Consider the following 18,333-nt stretch of genomic DNA (forward strand, 5'->3'; position numbering starts at 1 on the left):
AAATCCAAAATTAAATGCAATATTTTATATGTCATAGAAAAACAAGCCAACAACAATTGCAAATTCTCACAAAACTAGGAAGCTCTCAGAGTAATATTTTGCAAGTCGCTAGAGAAACAACAACAGGAAATCTCTTTAGTTGTCCTACCTTCTTGAACCGCCTGAAAAGGATTGTTGCCATCCACAAATGTCACTGAACATGTGATTTTCTCTGTTTGCAAGATTTCATCATTCTGGTTGAGATCAGCAACTGCCATTCGAAATACTTCCTCATCTTTTTTGGCAGATTCATCAAAAATTGCCCCTGTAAGGGAAAAAAAAAAAAGACCAAAATCACATTGCACCTTTCACCTGCAGTATCCCAATGGATTAATCATTAAGCACTTAAGATATTTTATGCTACAACATCATCCCTTCACTCACTCCTGAAGAGTAGTTATCTCAACAGAAAGCCCAGAAGCTACTTCACAATATAGAGAACTTCTTCATTTTGACATACTTTAAAACATAAATTGAAGGGAAACATTTATATCATGCGAGACTAAGCCTAAAATGGTAGCAGCACTGGGAAAATGATGTAGAATTGACACCCATGATCAACAGACAGGTCAGTCACCAATGTAAACTATTTCAGGTGTAATACCTATCGGATTTGTAAAACAACTTTGAGTCAACTCAAAGTCAGTAAGTTAAGTTTAAATGGTTAATTAAAATAAGTTCTGCCTTCATAAATCTGACAGAAAGCGACTGTTCTGTCTACTTCTCCACAGCATTTAAGTAGAACATTGTAAACATGGAACAATTAAACTCAAGTGGAGCCAGAGAGTGAGAGTGCCCAACCCTCAGACAACCAATTCTTCAGGTGCCTTGAAAAGAACTCCAAGACTAATCCAGAGGTTTTAGCTCTTTTTAAATGTCTTTAAACTATAGTGTCACTTTTAACATCATTAGTTGCCTATTATTTTACATTTGCTTCTTGTATGAATTATGTATGTAGAGATGGCTCAAATTACACTGTTACAGTCTCATGAAGAATGCTAGATTGTTTAAAACCTTAAAATCAAGGCTATTAAATTTTCAAGCACCTCTGAAGCTTTCATTTCCAGGCAGTAGATTAAAGATACAGAAGGGATGCTTAAAAAACAGACTTTTGAAAACTGTGATTTATTCTTGACTGTCTGTTGTCAGTACAAAACTGAACTAAGGCAGTGTACGTGTTGAGGTAGACAAAGATAACAGAAAATGTTGATCGCTGATGATTTCAGCACCTGCAATCAGTGCTGAAAAGAACTACAAAAGATTCATTTACAGGAAATAGTTAGTTTAAGATAAATAAACTTTATACGCAGTGTTTACTGTGCTTTTCCCACTGACCTCTGACACTCATTTCCCTGCCAGCACCACTCATCCTCCATGAGCATCATCTCTTCCTACAATCTGACCGCTTTGACTCCAGCATTTTCCCTCCTGAAGCTGCTACCATCTGGAACAGCTGTTCTTTACCTCTCCACCTCATTCACCTGTCATCTCTGTGCAAATCTCAGCTGAAAACATTCATTTTTCTCTCATGTCCCCATTTCAATTTCCCTTGTTTTATTTAGCTCCATAAAGTAAAGCTGCACATGGCAGAAAATACACTTGGTATTCAAGATGCTGCAAACTGTGTCTTCTCTACAAAGACAGCTATTTGTGTACCCATGTAGTGTTTAAGGGTACAAGAGACTTTGTCCAATACATAACTTAAAAAATGTTTCTAACCTCATGGAACTCAAACCAAACCCACCCATTTTGGAGTTACACCTATACTGATTTGAAGGAACAAATTTACATGGCTACTAAGTACCAAGGATAAAATTAAGAAAAAAAATTGGAAAATCATTAGAGTAATTAGTCAAATTATATCTCTGTAGAGTAATTCTGTAACAAATGCTATACTGTAAAGAAATGAACATGCACAGATTTCATGCACATGCACAGGGCAGCTGTCGACCGTGTTGCAGAACAGCATGGCAAAACAAAGACTTTCCAGACAACACTGCAGAGAACAGCTTCTTATTCCACAGATGGGAAGTGTCATCTTAAGCATGGTTTTGTCCCCAAAATAATCCAGGTCATTTATTGAGTAGAGGATATAGAAAAGTCTCAGGTATCTAGTTTTCTTTTCCATGTCATTACAAAAATCCCCTTCTACCCCATAGCAATTCCACTGGCCAGCAGATGGCAGCTCCCAAGATGATGTTGGACTGGAGAATGCATTAAGTTTCTCAACAGATGAACCTTCTTGATAATCTTTTCTGTTTCTTTCACACACTGATATTCCTAATAAATACCTATGCTTTTTCTCCCATTTATCAGCCTGAAACAAATCCTATCTCTAGCAGCATCTGAACGTATAAGGAACTGGATTAGATGAAACTCCATGCTGTCTTCACACTCACTCTCACTTTAGTACAATTTCTCCACTTTTGCTCTTATTTCATTTATGGCTCCATATTTCAGATGCCAATTTCAAAATATCTTCTATTACCAATACTGTATCTGACATTTTAAAGAAAATACCTTACACAAACACTATGTTACACATGCTCTAAGTGTAGGAGTATCTCCATAGGTAAAACAAATAAATATATACGTGAATTGCAAAAAAAAAAAGTTCTAATCATAGGTCCTGTCTGAGCATCCTAGCAGGAATCAGATTGTCTTCTGTCAGAAACTCAGGCTTTATTCATTAGAGTATCTGATTTGACTACACAAAAAGCCTTTTAAGATATAATAAAGATTACACTGTTCCTTTCAGGAGATGGCAGTGCATAGCAGCACATGCATTACACTTTGAACAGTGATAGGATAAATTCTATTACATAATTGATTCTCAAATTTTAATTTCAGTTGTTAAATAAAATTGGAAAACTAAAACCAAAATAAAACCAAGACAAAAAAAAAACCTGATTCATTTTCAAATTTTCCCTTTTTTCATGTATAAAATTTTATGTCCCTCTTTCAGCTGCATTACATGTCTCTAAATTACAGGGCTGGGAGGAAGGGACATTATTTTTGGGGTTTTTTCCTAAAAGAAAAAACATTTCAGTGAAAAGCTGAAAGGCATTGTTTGGATTGTGTTAACACTGCCGGAATATTTTCCTTTCATTGTGGTCTCAGGAACTATCCTCTGATTGACAGGGATGATCTTTCTAATCTGAAAAAGGCATATCAAAATTTTTACACCTAGCTCAATACACAGTCTTTAACTAAAGCTTAACTTTAACATTATGTATGATGTATGATTTTCTTTTGTTGCTGAGACCTGAAATCACACTGAAGTTTTTATATGTATTCTTTTAAATACAGTCATTTAACCAAGTCAAACAACCCCAAAGAAAGGGTATCAGACTCAAACATTATTTCCACAGTGAGACCTATATGCTTTCTCATATCTTCATGTAGAGCTGCAAACGAGAGAATTGGAATGACTGCAAACTTATTCAGAGTAGTCGCCTAAAAGGAACCCTTCTGGCTATAAGAAAAATTGTTTCAGAAAGTAATAAACAGCTGAGGAGAAAAAGCAAATTGTTCCTACATATACTGTAAGACACTCGCTGTCTAGAAAAATGATGCAACAACACTCTTTAGAAAGGAAGAAATTCTTCAAAATTATACAAAAGTAGATGCTGTTCATTTCGCTTCCACTCCCACTGCTCACCTCAGGTGGAACTGGCCTCACACTAAACATGTCACTTCTAACTGTACTCAAGGAGGATTCCTGTGATTGCATCAGGAGCTGACATGCTGACACAGCAACTACTCTGCACCAGTTTCCCCCTCCTATTTTATTAGCATGTCATTACTCTCAGCTTTATTTCAGAATCTGGATGAGGACGGCACAAACGTAATTCTCTACTGGTTTTTTAAAAAACCCTCAGCACATCAATAACGTCCTGTGGCTTAGCAGAGAATTCTTTGCATTTAGCTATCTCATTTGCACTTAGTCATGTTACCAGAAATCTGTCGATTTAAGTTAATATAGGCCAAATCAGACAAATGTTCATTAAGTTCAAATACTTATAACATCATTGAAAAGGCTTTTCAAAGACCCCTTGGCCTACTGACCCATACACACAAAAAACAGAATCCAAATTAGATATCAGCTATTTCTAGAGTGATTTCCACAGTCTAGTGCAATCAGCCCAGAAAATGTAAAAATGGGAGAGAAATGCATCATGACTGCAAGGATGAAGCGAGAAAAGATTTAAACTAATGTTCGTCTTTCTATTGACTAAGAAAGGACAAAGTTCACTGCCTGCAGTGTTCTCAAGTATTATAATTTTATTACCTATGAAAGTATGACATTTCTGGACCTCAGTGCCCTGTATTAGTCTCAGAAAATTAAGTACCTCGTTTCAAAGGGGAGGAAGAGTACATGGATTAAATGCCATTGTGAATTGAGGTCACAATTCAGTTTCAGCATGTATTTGATTTTCACTTTCTAACATTGCACACACATACCTCACCAATAAAAGCCATATGCACTTTGCCCAGTTATTTCCTAGTTCACAAGACCAGGAATTTTTTGAGAGAAAAGGAAGAAATTGGGGAAGTGTATATGTAGGAACCTTTTGAGGTACTATCTCACGTTCTCAGCAGCTGCTGATTCTATGAAAATTCTTTGTCCCACTGATATTGCCAACCTGTTCCAGTGACTGAATACAATTCCACTGTATTTTCCCAACTGCTGCTACTGAATTATTATGCTGAATGAGAAACTTTACACAGCAGCTGGGAGAAGGGTGGCCATGCTGTTAATGCTCAGAATTGGTAGCTGAGTTTTTACTTCTAATGGCAAATCTCATCTGAGATGTCCTTCAGATCCATGAGCACATTGCCACAGGTATAGCTCCCCTGTATGAAACAATGTTAGGAGACATTAATTTCTAGGTGCCTAAATCAATAAGACTGGTATTTGAGATCCTCAGATACACTGTAGAGTAAAATCTCATTTCCAGGGCATGTGAGTGTCTGCTTGGGGAAATTCGTATTAAATCCATTCATTTTTAACTATAATGGCAAATACCTAGCTCTACCACATACTATGATATCTGATTTAATGAATATATGCATATATAACAGGGACTTGACATGTTAGAGAGAGAGGTTGTCCTAATGTAGGAATTTAGCAAGTCACATATATAGACCTTCCCTTGCTCATGCAGTCCCCATTACCATGGTATTCACCATGCACTAAAACATCTGGACCCTAAATTTCATTGTGACACATTTAGAGCTGCTGTTAAGTTTCTCTGTTGACATATAGGCAGTTGAGTACATACAATCACATCTTGATTTTGTCAACAAAAGGAAAACAGCAGGCTTTGCCTTTCTCTTTCAAGTTGACTAAGTTTTAGAAACCCTTTAGAAACAGCACAGTAAGCTTAATTTTGTCACTGCAGCACAAAGAGTTGAAATCCTCCACCTCCTCTGTATCAGGAGGGAGTTCCCAGCAGATGTGTCCTCAGCCACCTTGCGCGTCACACTGCAGACGCCAAGCATGGCACAGGGCTTGGCCGCTGAGCCCCCCAGCCCTCGGGGACCATGGCTGGCTCACCCGGGGCCAGCGTGGGGCTTTATCTCAGGGCAGAGCCAATCCTTTGCATCTGAAATCATCAGCCTCATGTGTTTGCTCCCCAGAGGCTCTCTACCCTGCACTACAGGGATCTTGGCATCTGAGTGCATCTAGGTCAAGCTGAAATTTTTGAAAACACTACTTGTTTGTTCATTTTAATTTTGCAAGACTTTCACAGCTCCCATGATGATGGTGAAAGAGACAGGAGGGTAGGCTGAGGAGCACCTGCACTAGCTCCTACTGCAGACATGATGTCCCCCTGCACACCAAACTGTAAAGGTTAGATTTCTCTTTCTACTTCATATCTCTCTTCTATAAGCACACTAAAGACATTGAGCAATACATTAGCACATATCTTCTGCTATTTATCATCAGATACATAAAGCTTCACAGACGGTATTTGCCAACACTAAATCTACATACACATATGGAAGTTCTACTTATGAACTTAAGCAGTACAGATGACACCAGAAAACCTTCACTACAGTTTCTGGATTACCACTGATGCAAGATTACTCAAGTAAAAGACATGTCAGGCCTACTGTCATTTTTAATGGACTTTTGTAAAGGTCTGCTTCTGATAGAGAAGGGTGGATGTTTTTCCAGACCATGAGCAATGTCACTTCCCTGAGATCAGTGACCATACATTACATATGACTACATACAGGTTGCTGCTATCTCCAAAACACATTCTTTAAACAATCACTTTCCATGTAGTAATAAAAAAGCAAAATTATTAAATACAAGGTAGAAAAAAAAACAAGCACCCCAAAACAAACCTCTCTGCATTATTTTCTAGGGAAGCCACCTTCCCTGCAAATCTTGCAATCTAGTTTTGCAATCTGGTGGATATACACAAACTATTCATTACTGGTATTTAATGAATTAGAGAAAATATACTTTTTTATTGGACACAACAATTAAATCAGAGGTTAAAGAGCTGAATTGGAGAATGAAAGAGTTTTCCCTATTCACACCCAATTTTAACAAATGCTTTGAATGTACAAACCTAACTTTAGGCCTATGACTAATCTGTCTCAAGTCACATCTTGAAATGAGACTCTTTGCTGACCTTAATAGAGTGCTGCCAACTTTGTATGGCACCACTTACTCAACCACAGCAGAAGACATCTCCACTCAGTTTGGGAGCTACATCATAAAAGTACACAGTTCCTTTCCGTTCCTTTTGTAAGTACTTAACCCCATTCTCAGTGCAGTTAAACAACTGGAACATCATGTAAATGATATAGCAACTCCTTCCCTTTGTTGCTTTTCACTTTCTAACTTTAAACATTTAAAAAAAAAAAAAAGCTGTGAGTGAAGAATTTCACGGTGTTTCAATCTGGCAATTGCTAGAGGCAAAGTCTGTTTACAATACAAAGAAAGTCAGAAAAGTGCAGTTATCATCGAAACACAGAAAAGACTCTCCATTCTTCTGCTGAAGCATGGTTGTTTTTTAGTGTCCCAATCTCACAGTAAAACAACCAATACAGTTCTGCTTGGTTTTGAAAAATGATATTTGTTTTAAATTTTTTTTACTTGAGGTGGGTATCCCACTGTATTGCACTTTTTTTTTTTTTCTCTCTAGAGTATACCACCAAGTTTTGGAAGTATTAAGATGGCTTAACAGGTTGACAAAGTAAATAAAGACTACTCTTTTTAGGCTCTTCTGAATAGATTTATATACAACGAGAGCCAATGTTTCAGGTAAAGTGTGTCAAACCTATTAATTATAAAGCAACACAGCTTTTCTAGGAAAGCTGAAACACACAAGCCTGAAGGTATAGAATCAATTGCCTTTGTGCTGCCTTAATTTAATTTTAATATTATTAGAGACAGTCTGGGGCCAGTTCATGTGGATACAATAAGTTCTAGAGTTCTGTGGTGCTCAGGAAATATTGAAAATTACTGTTCTGACAGTTTGTAGTATGAGTACAGTTTGCATACTGGATGTTTTTTTTCCTCCATGTATTTCTATTGCAACATTGTGGATACACATAAGTGTCATTGGGAATTCTGTTCACACTTGGAAAGAATAGGCTAATATCTTATCCCCCTTATTTACGCTGTCTGTTGGGCCCATATGCACAAGCACAAACTCTTTCCAACCACTGCTGAATTATTTTAAGTTCATCCTGACAAATATTTCTATTGTTCTTCAGTTATAAACCATCATTTTACACTTATACTTAATATAGCAAATGGTACAATTTGTCAAAATTGTCTGCTGAGTCTTGTTAATCTAATTTAAATAACAGCTGTCATTTGCCAATCCCTTTTTGTGATGTGTTATTGTTGGCTAGAAAGTAGAAGGAAGAGGAGGACAGGGAGAGGAAGCCAAAACGTTGGGGTCCTACCAGGACATGCATTTCATAGAATCATAGAATATCCTGAGTTGGAAGAGACCCACAAGAATCATTTAAGTTCAACTTCTGGCCCTGCACAGGACAGCCCCATGATTCACACTATGTGCCATTTATTCAGGTGCATTTTTTCTATGTAACATATAATTAAAGGCATCTAAAAAGTCAATTCTAGAAAACCTCCTAGTAAATAATAAAGTCCCTTCTCAATTGCTCTACATTCTCATTTACTTAAGTGATCCTTGACCAGAAACGGAAAGTAAAAACTCCTATATCAAAGGAATAACAATTGACATAGATCTTGCTTTTCTTTTTTAGAGTCAACTAATTGAATGCACAAATTATGGAACCATAAAGAATTTGTTCCTGCAGATTGAAAAGTACTGCACAAGCACCTGTTGTGGCACGGGAGACTGCTAACTACCTTGGTAAATGCAGCAGGGCACAATACTATTGCATATAAGCAATATATTTTATAGACAATGTACCTTTCACAGTATAAGAATTAAGATATCTTCTGTGCACTGCTCCACTATAAACCTGATGTGGTGATTAACTACAGTGATAATATCTTCACATTCATTATGCAACAAATGAGCTGATAACAATGAGAAGCTTTTCGTGATTTCTATCATATCTATAACTATCAAGTTAGGGTCTAGCTGTGAAAAGCATCTGGTTTGCTAGATATTCTTGCCACATTATTCTATACAGAAAAAGTTAATGTGATGATCATAAATTTGCTGAATAGTATCTGCATTCTTGAAAAAAAAATATTAAAAAAAACAACCTTGTAATGTATTTTCAGAGCTTGCTTAAAAACTGGTTTAGAGCCATAGCAAACACCAATTCTATACACTATTTCATCATTTTTATTAGCCCCTACCTGTTAATGGAAGAACATCTCACAAAGCAGTGTCAACCAGGATGACGGCATCCTATAAAATCTCCTATACTGTTAAGCATTTGTCATTGCCTATTGTCTTCCACTCTCATACTTGTTGCTCTGCCATGTGCAGACCTGCTTTGTAATTTTTGAAAGACAAACTAATGCTTTGATTAATCAAATGATGCAGACTGCTAAGTAGAGATGAAGGGAAGACTACTGCCAAACCATTTCTTTATGACGTGAAGCAGCTGCAGCACCTTACTCCTCTAGCAGCTAAACTTTGTGGAGAAAGAGACTACCAATATGGTAGAGATGTTGTTAAAACACAAACATATGCCTACATACACACACACAGACGTGAAAGTGCAAAGATTACAGTGTGAGATTTTTCTGGAGGGCAATCTTCTGCTTTTTCCTTTTTATTTCACTTTGAAATTTCACAAGCCTTTTACTGCAAATAGTTTTAATCACTTCATGCAGTACAGCAGCCTGGCTTACAACACTAAAAGACAGGGGTTGACACTAAAAATTGCCATTGGGAGGGTATTAAAGAAATAAGAGGTTATTTCTTGAATACCACACAGTATATGAATTCAGTCTCCCATTCACTGTAAAAAAGTAAGACAGAGATGCTGACTCAGCATGCCATAGACTCACAGAATGGTTTGGGTTCGAAGGATCTTTAAAGACCATAGGTAGGGACACCTTTCCGCAGATAAGGTTGCTCAAAGCTCTGTACAACCCAACCTTGAACATATCCAGTGATGGGCCGTCCACAACACATCTGGGTATTGTTGAGAAATACAGATAGATACCCACTAAACATATTGTTTTTAAAAATCTGATACAATGTGTAGTGATATATGAATGCCAAGGTCAAGAATTAAATAAGAGGTAAGAAAACATCGATGAGAAACTATTATGTGTCTTACTGAAAATGCAAAGGTAGACTCTGAAATTAAACCTTTTCTTAAACAGCTTCTCTATTCTGCTGGAGGAGAGGCGTTCAGCAAATTTACACACAAACATGGTATTTCAATGGAAATGGAAGAAACCACACAAAATAGTCTCAGAGTCACATAGCCCATTTTCTTGCCAAGGTAGGAAAGGATGGTCTTGTTGAATGCAATTTATATTCCAGTTGAAAATTAACGTATGTAACTTCTTCCACTTTTTTTTCACAGAGGATAACAAATCTGGAAGAAACCAGTTTCTGATTTCAACACAAAAACCGTATACAAAATTGCCCCAAGAAACAGTCACTTTCCAAAACTGGTACAAATGACCCTGTTTATACTAACATGTTTCTTATTTACTTCTAGCAGCAGATTTTGCTGAACTAGTGTTGTTCCCTCTAATTATAAAATTTTTATTCTATCATTTTGGTAAAAGGACAACTTATGGTGCTCTGAAATTTTCTTCCCAAATATTCAGGACTATGGGTTCAAAATGCCTTCATGATCAAGGACAAAGAATAATTAAATTCCTTGTAATTTTTATTAGAAGATGGTACCATATTGCCTTTATAGCTCTTCAAGTTTGAGAACATAATTTCTACTTTCTCAATTCATAATTTACACATGTCTAAAAAACAGAAAGAAAATATCTATGAAATAAGCTGATTTGAAGTTTTTATTTCAAAAATTTCACTCAATAAACTCCAGTAATGATGTTTCTATTTTGGAATGGGCAAAATAAGAAGTGAAGAATAAGAAAAGCTTAATGTCATTCTATATGAGACACTAAAATATGACCAAAAAGTCCTGCTTTCAATTCCTTCAATTCTCCACTGCAATTTAACTTCACCCTTTGTTTTAGTAACCCTAGAGTTCTTCAGTAATATAAAGCTCTTTGAAAATTATGGTGCTGTCGTATGAAATGCCTCTGAATTTACATTTCCCAAAGCCTCAATGCAAGTCAATTAAATATAGTCAAGTTCTTCTAAAGAGTAGTCTCCAGGTTGCAATAAATGATTAAAAAAAAAAAAAAAATTACAGACAAGACATGACAGAAGCTCTGTGAGAAATGAAGAACAACTGTTTCTTCCATTGGATTCCATAATGTCAACCTCCAGGTCTATAGTTACTATAAACTTAAATCACCCCAAGATCACAAACATTTTTGAGAAACTAGCCCTGACCTTTGATTTATTTTAATGAAACCTGTAGCTATATATTTGGTTTAAGTTATCACCTGTCAAGAGTGACTTATAAAAAGCCATATGCAAAGGAATAATTACATTCTCATGTAATTACATTTAGAGATTAAACAATATTCAGCAGAGGTACAGTGACTTGTTCAGGCACTCCAGAATTAGTTGCCTGTCGAAATTAGAAGAATCTAATAAAAAAATTATTATTCAAAGTAACTGCCTTTATTTCAATCACTTAACACATACAATCTTGGAACACTGATATTAAAGTAACAATAAGTGTGCTATTATTATAGATCCCACTTGTCTGAAAATTTCATCAAAAAAAGAGGCTTGGTTTGGTTTTTTGGGGTTGGAGAGTTTTAAAAGGGGAAGTTCTGAGGTTTGGGTTGATTTATTGGGGTTTTTATCATTTTTTCAAGGGAAGTAGCTGTAAACTGAAGGTGACGAAGACATGTTTAGTGTCTTCAAAATAATACTAACTTTAATAGACTTGATACTCAGTAACTTATGCAAAGACTTTCTTTTAAATTTTAGGATTAGGAAAATTTAGATTAGGAAAAAATGCAAGCTAGAAAGTAGAAAAACAAAAGAAAAGATAAAATTAAACAGCAAAAAAACCCCCACCCAACCAAGAAAAAATATTGTGCCATTGACCATATTCAAATTTAAACATGCAATGTAGAGACTGGAATGTGAATTAAAAAAATTCCAGAAGTGATACTTGTGGAGGGATAAAAATTGTTCTTATTACTGCATCATCTCTACTGAACAATTTCAGTATGTGAGGAGCTACCCAAAGTGAGAGAGAAGCATTTTGATAGCAGCCAGTTCCAACCAGCAGATCATTTTGAGAAAATTTTCCCATTAGTTTACAAAAGTGATAAAGAGAGAAAAAGCAAAACTCCTGCTACAATAAAAAACATGCTTTGTTTTTAGCAAAGCACTACTCTAATCTAAAGTAGTTGCTCCTACAAACATTTTGGGAACTAATATCAAGGCTTTGTTCTCCTTTTGTCAGCAGAACAGTATGTGTAAACAATGTGTGTTTTATTTTCTGTCACATTTTGTAAGTACCCAAATAATAAATGCACAGGGAAACCCAGGCAAGGAGAATAACCTTCATGCTACTCTTCTTATGGTATTAGCAAATCTTTTAGTATTAGCAACTCTCCTAGCTCACTAGTTTAAGAAAAACATTTCTTATAATCTACTTCTGCAAATTTGAGAAAACAACCCATGTAATCACTGTACATAGGAAATGTGAACATTAAAGGAAATTAGAAAATCATTCTACAAAGCAGAAAGACATGTTATGTTCAACCCTAGCACCTAAAACCTGCTCTCTTTTATGCTTATATACTTCATTGAATATATTTAGTTCTATTTTCCAGTCACTTCTGCTTCAGTCAAGTCCTGTTATGGTTTGGGAAAAGATGAGTAAATGTAGTTCACATTGACTTTGCCTGCAGACTTGTCATATGACTAGACAAAGCTTTAAAACTTGTCTACTGGTTTTGAATCTCATTACTGCTCTATCACCTAACTAACATTTTAATTAATTACTGTATTATTACCAATTAATACAGAATACTTTGAGTATATTGTGGCATATTTTATGTGGGAAAATGTTGAATTAATTTGTCAAATTACTCTACAGGACTATGCCAGAATTCCCCCTAATATAGATGCTTCTTTCACCCATAACTCCTGTTACTTGTCTTCCTAACCAGAGGTTAGTAAAACCCCTGCAAAATTAAGCACTGCTACAGGGATTCCCCAGCAGATTGTGCCAAACACAACTGGTTTCTTAGAAGATTTTTTTTTAAATCTATTTGTCTTGTTGGCCTCTTTCCAAGTAAGAAGAGGATATCTAGATATTCTATATTTAACAGCAATGGAAAAAGTATTTCTAAGAATTAGAACTCAGAGGCAGGCATGACTCCAAATTCCTAATTTTTAAAAACAGGTACTGCTCTACTGAGGTCATGATTTTCCATTCTAGATTATCACTGTACAATAATTTACTGTTTATAACAAAGTGGAATTCCTGAGGAATAGGAAAACTATACTGTCCAGGATTTCAGAATTACATATATGTTGCATAACAACAGAATATATATACTAAACTAGCCCTTAATGAAGGGTAATATTTACAGAAAAAATGGGACTACAGCAAGTATTCACATTCAGATCTCCTCTTCTACGTTCCGGACAAAATGGAATGTGAGTTTTGTGAACGAAATTCAACTTCCTTCCTCTTGAGGAAAAAACTTCAACCACAAAACCTGTCAATATTCTACAAAGAAAAAGTATTATTCATCGAATTGACAGGGCAAGCAGAAGGTATTTCCCTGATACTTGGTCTGCGAAGGATTTTCTTTCCATATGACTCTTCTAGCCTCTAATCATTCCAGTGAAATATCTCCTGGTAGTTCCTTTTACAGATTGAAGAGAAACAAGCCTTGCAAAGCATCTTATACACCACTCATACACAAGTATTTCCACTTTTCTCTTTTTTTTTTCTTTTTTCCTTCACAGAGAACAATTTTCCTCTTTGGTCTCAGAAACAGAATGCCAAAACAAGATTATCTGAAGCATAAGGTAAAATTTACATCAGGCGTCATCCTACATAATTTTCCCATGTTTCTCTTCCTGTCCCTCCTTCACTTTAATACACTTTGTATCAATCAACTTCGAATTATTTTCTGGACAATAAAATGGTTTCACCACTGCTACAAATACGTCTGCTGCAGAGTACCAGGATGCTGCAATGGTGGCTGGAACATTTTCATGGGACACAGTTGAAACTCCTGAGAAGGACTAAAATTGAACAGACATCTTGAGCACTTTTTACAAGTTCTTTGCTAATATCCTAGAATACAAGAGGAAATATCAGGACTGCCCCATTCCACCATGTTTCACACACAGGGGAGTTCATACATCTGATTGCTGTAGATTCAGGGCTGTAAATCCCAAAGGACATCCATACTATAGTTCTCTGCTTTCCACAACTGAAGAAAGAGCTAGGTTTGAAAGCACACCTTTGTCATCAGCTATGCTTACAGAAGCCAAGATATATTCTGGCTGAACTTTCAGCTTTCCTCTTTGGTCATCTCAGAAAAAAACAAACAGTCACATTTGTGTTTCTGATCTAAGCCCCACTAGCTGATTCAAGTTTGATGCCTGGGTAACTTTTTGACCTGTTGATTCCATAAAGCTGGTCATCCCACCTTATACAAACTGGCTTTGGAATAGTTACCTATCCTCAGAAGCTTTCAATTTCTATTTCTGCTTATCTTACTTCTCTGTTTCTGAATATATACAGAAAACCAGGAAGATGACTATTACTCAAGCTTGAAGACATATGACTTACCATACTTTGCTTCTGTAATTACTTAAAAAAAAATAAATAAAAATCCCTCAATACTACTTTTATGTAAGGTGGAAGGGAAGTCCCCTCTTCTATCTGTGCAGGGTATATAAATAAAAACATTGCTCCAAAAGCTCACATTGTTATATTTACAGTATGCAATAAGCCATCCTGCAATATGAAATTCATGGTAGCTTTGATTAAAAAATAAAAATGCATATAGAAGCTAACAGAAGGGGAACACTATAGAATTATCATCTCATGCATATGCACTCTAAAAGAAAGTTAAAAAGGAAAAGAACATGGTTTCCCAAAGAGAAATGGCAGATCACATTTCTGAAGTGAAGGCAGAGCCTTCTAAAAGTGTAATAAAAATTGGTCAGGTAGAAGTCATTTGGGTTTTATAAGCTCTATCCTACAACGTAGAAGAGTGACAAAGCTAATGAAGACTAACTATTCCATTATAATTCTTCAGCGGTAGCATATATAGTCTATTATGTATGAATCTATGTCTCAAGCTTCATTTTTCAGAGATGGTTATAGGCCCCAGAGAACAAAGACCCAAAAGTAAAAAAGCAGCAAAACTCAAAAAGGCTTGTGGAATCAGCTCTGCTTTTTAAAGTAAACACTTATGTTACTGAGTCATTATAAAACTCTAACAACTAAATTTCCACAAATAAAATCTTCCAACTTCCTCTTCCATATGACTGCATAAGAGTTCTTCTACCATACTACAATATAGATTTGCATATTACTTGAGGGTTTTTTTTTTACTTGTTCTTTTTATATTACGCTACTTTATTTTCAGAAATATGCAGAGGAGTTAGAGAGAATTCCAGGAAAACAATAATAGCTGAACACACATTAGGAAATGGGAAAATTTATATGCACTAACATCATCAAATAATTATTAAACAGCCATAAATCCCTGCTTAAATCAAAAAGGGGAAATATTTCCTAATGAACTCTCATAATGAGATTATTTTTTCTAAGAATCCAGAACTAAAGAGATATCCATGCACCTTGCATGAAATGTCTGCATTTTGTAGTTGTGTTTCCAAAAATCTTCAACTCTCATTTTATTAATAAATAAATCTGCTTTTGAAAATATCCAGTATATCCTTGGCTTCTTTTTGTAGCCTTTTCACTAACAAATACTATATTCAGGTTTTAGCAACCATAACAAAATCTTACTATCATCTTCTGAAAGTAAAGGGGAGTAGAACCAAATCTCAGTGGCTGGGTGTTGGCTCTACTGCAAAGCATCTAAGTACCAGATTAACTTCAGATACTGCAAATAGTATCTGTGTTTTAAAAGAAGTTATTACCAGTTCAATAAAAAGAGAACCTGTCAAAGCAGGGGGTTTCTAAGCAGCAAGCAGAAAAGCAATCATGATAATCACTGCAGAGAGCCTAACCTGCCTTTCACCTACTTAAAATGTTCATGTACTGAAATAGTCTTGGTAGGGATATAATAAAGCGCTTCTTTGAGAAAGTAGAACTAATTTTCTGAAAGATTATTTGTGACACATTTCCTGAGAAATCTGAAAAACTCTGTGGGTTTCAGGAAGAGCTTGACACTTGGCTCACATTCTTCAGTACATTATCAACGCATGCAGGACTACTCAATATCTCTGCACAGTTCGAGCACATATCTTTAAAACAAGACCATTCAAAAACAGCTTCTCACCAAGTACTGCAAACTCAATGCTGGTAGGTACGGAAATTCAACAGACAGAAAGGTTTCTATCAGCCATGGCAAACAAATGTTAAGAGCGGCTCTTACTCCACGGAGCAACAAATCACCAGAAGATACAGACAGAAACCCTTCACCCGGAATCCTCCTATTAGAATAGTTTAGACTATTCTATAAATTAATTCAATATATTTCTATATACATATTTGAATATATAGTGAATATATTTTCTTTTTTCATCTCAAATTCTACGAACAGAAATCAGTGTGAAAAGAGGAGCTCCAGAAGATGCAGATGAGGTTTCAAAATAAGTGGTAGAAATGGTAAGCAGGTTACTAAAAAAGCTTCGCATTACTTCCCATGGATTTGCAGTGGGTTGGAGGCATTATCCAGACAACCTGAAGTGGTCGCAGCCATTTTGCAACAGAATGCTATTGTGCAAGTACTGTGCTGAAGTACTACAAATATACAGTAATTGGATGTTCACTTTTTACATGCAATTTTCAAGTGTCTCTCTTGATGAATTAAAGGGCTTGGAAGGTCATCAAATAGCGACCCAAGGTTCTACTTAAAGGAAAGTGTGGCACAGGCTGCACACGTCAGCTGCAAGGTAAACACCTTCTTGAATAGCAGCTGATCATGTGCCACCCTAGGACTCAGTGTAGCTGAGGTAATTTAAACCAGAAAAACAGCATTTATTGGGTGCAGACAGCGTTTTTCCTACACATTTCACCATTGTCAAATACTGTGCTGTGTAGAACATGAGAAAAGCTTACCCAGTCACCAGACCAGGCTGATTTATATAACAGGCCTTTCTCATGCATGCATATTATTATTCAGCATCACAACTATTAAGTTACCAGATCTGTTAAAGCTGCTCACTAATCAAAAATCCACCACAACCACCCATTTGCAGATGAAGAAAATAGTGTCAAGGAAATTTCTCTATATATTGTGTGAGGAAGTGACACTTCCTGCAGCTTTGCTGCCTTTGAGAGGCAGGCATGCCAAGCAGTGACAGGAGAATGAATAGAGCCAGTCATACTAAACATGCATCCTATTGTTTTGGGCTGTGTCGGTCAGATCCACTGTCAACACATTTTCTGTTTCTCCCTCTGCCTCCCCCCACCACCATCTTTTGTTGCTGTTGTTGGCAACTTATACTCATCCCATCGGAATCAAGAAGAATATGCTCCTAACCACGCTGCATCTGCCAGAGCCGCTCTTTTAAGAAACACACGCACATTTACTTTATTCCCCCCCCCCCCAAAAGGACTCCAAAAATAACCCCTTAGGAAGCAGGAAATGTTTTTCCCCTTCTGAAATTAAACCAGTCTCTTGGTAAAATTCACTGCATTGCCTCCTCGCTACAAGGACGAGAGTCTCAAAAGAAAGTGCTGGTTGAGGGGTCACCTCTAAAATGCACGCACATGTGCTGTCCTGCACACACATGTACATGGACACACATCAATGTGCTTCTCTTCTTATTGCTTTACGATGATGAGGTTTTGAGGGGAGCAGTGCCACAAAATATACTCATGCTTTTCTTAAAGACAGGCAGCCTGACCAGTCATTTCATCAATAACTCAGCCTAAGCCAGCTCTCTGCGGGCAGAAAGAGCTCATGTTGGATTAGAAACCTCAGCATGGGACACGCAAGTCGGGATTCAAACATGGGCAAAGTCTGAATGCACTGCAGGTGTTCAAGACAATTCATATTCTACCTAATGAAAAATTGCAGTTTTGCTACCTTTTTTTAGATAAAAAAAGTAATGTTTTAAAATGTTTTAAGATAAAATTAAATTTAGTAAACGCTAATAAAGACTGTTTTATCTTGCAGAAAGATTTATAAATCACAAGGGGAACAAAGGAAGGAAAAAAAAAGATGTCATCCTACAGGGAAATATTTTACCTGCAGTGTCACAAACAGCTACATTTCCTGAAAAAAACCACTGTCAGGGACTTCAGTCAAGTCTGGACCTTTTCCAGATGTTTACCAGTAGGAAAAAAAAAAGTGAGTAAAGCATCCCTCAAAAAAGCACGAAGACTAATACAAACTCAGTTTTAGAACTTTTGGAGCAAGGACAGTGACTTGCAAGACCTTAAAAGTCAAGAAGGAAGCTTGATTTTGTTTACTTTTCAAAAGATATTAAACTGGCAATTAGCCTTGTGTTTAAAGAACATTAATAAAATGTAGGCACACTGTAAACTGTTTCCTTTCAGGTTTTCCCTTAGAGAAAGCAA

The 18,333-nt window shown here is 36.3% G+C and overlaps 1 protein-coding gene across 2 annotated transcripts in view; it reads right to left on the bottom strand.

Moving 5' to 3' along the window:
- The window catches only part of GRID2 (glutamate ionotropic receptor delta type subunit 2), a 693,976-nt gene that overhangs the window by 550,916 nt on the left and 124,727 nt on the right, over positions 1-18,333 (bottom strand). For both annotated transcript variants that reach the window (XM_027635943.1, XM_027635941.1), the window contains exon 2: positions 149-304. In XM_027635943.1, the coding sequence (XP_027491744.1) occupies positions 149-304 (156 nt within the window). The remainder of the gene's footprint in view (positions 1-148; positions 305-18,333) is intronic.

This window comes from Corapipo altera, unplaced genomic scaffold (genome assembly GCF_003945725.1).
Source record: "Corapipo altera isolate COAL_440 unplaced genomic scaffold, ASM394572v1 22b, whole genome shotgun sequence".
NCBI lineage: Eukaryota > Metazoa > Chordata > Aves > Passeriformes > Pipridae > Corapipo > Corapipo altera.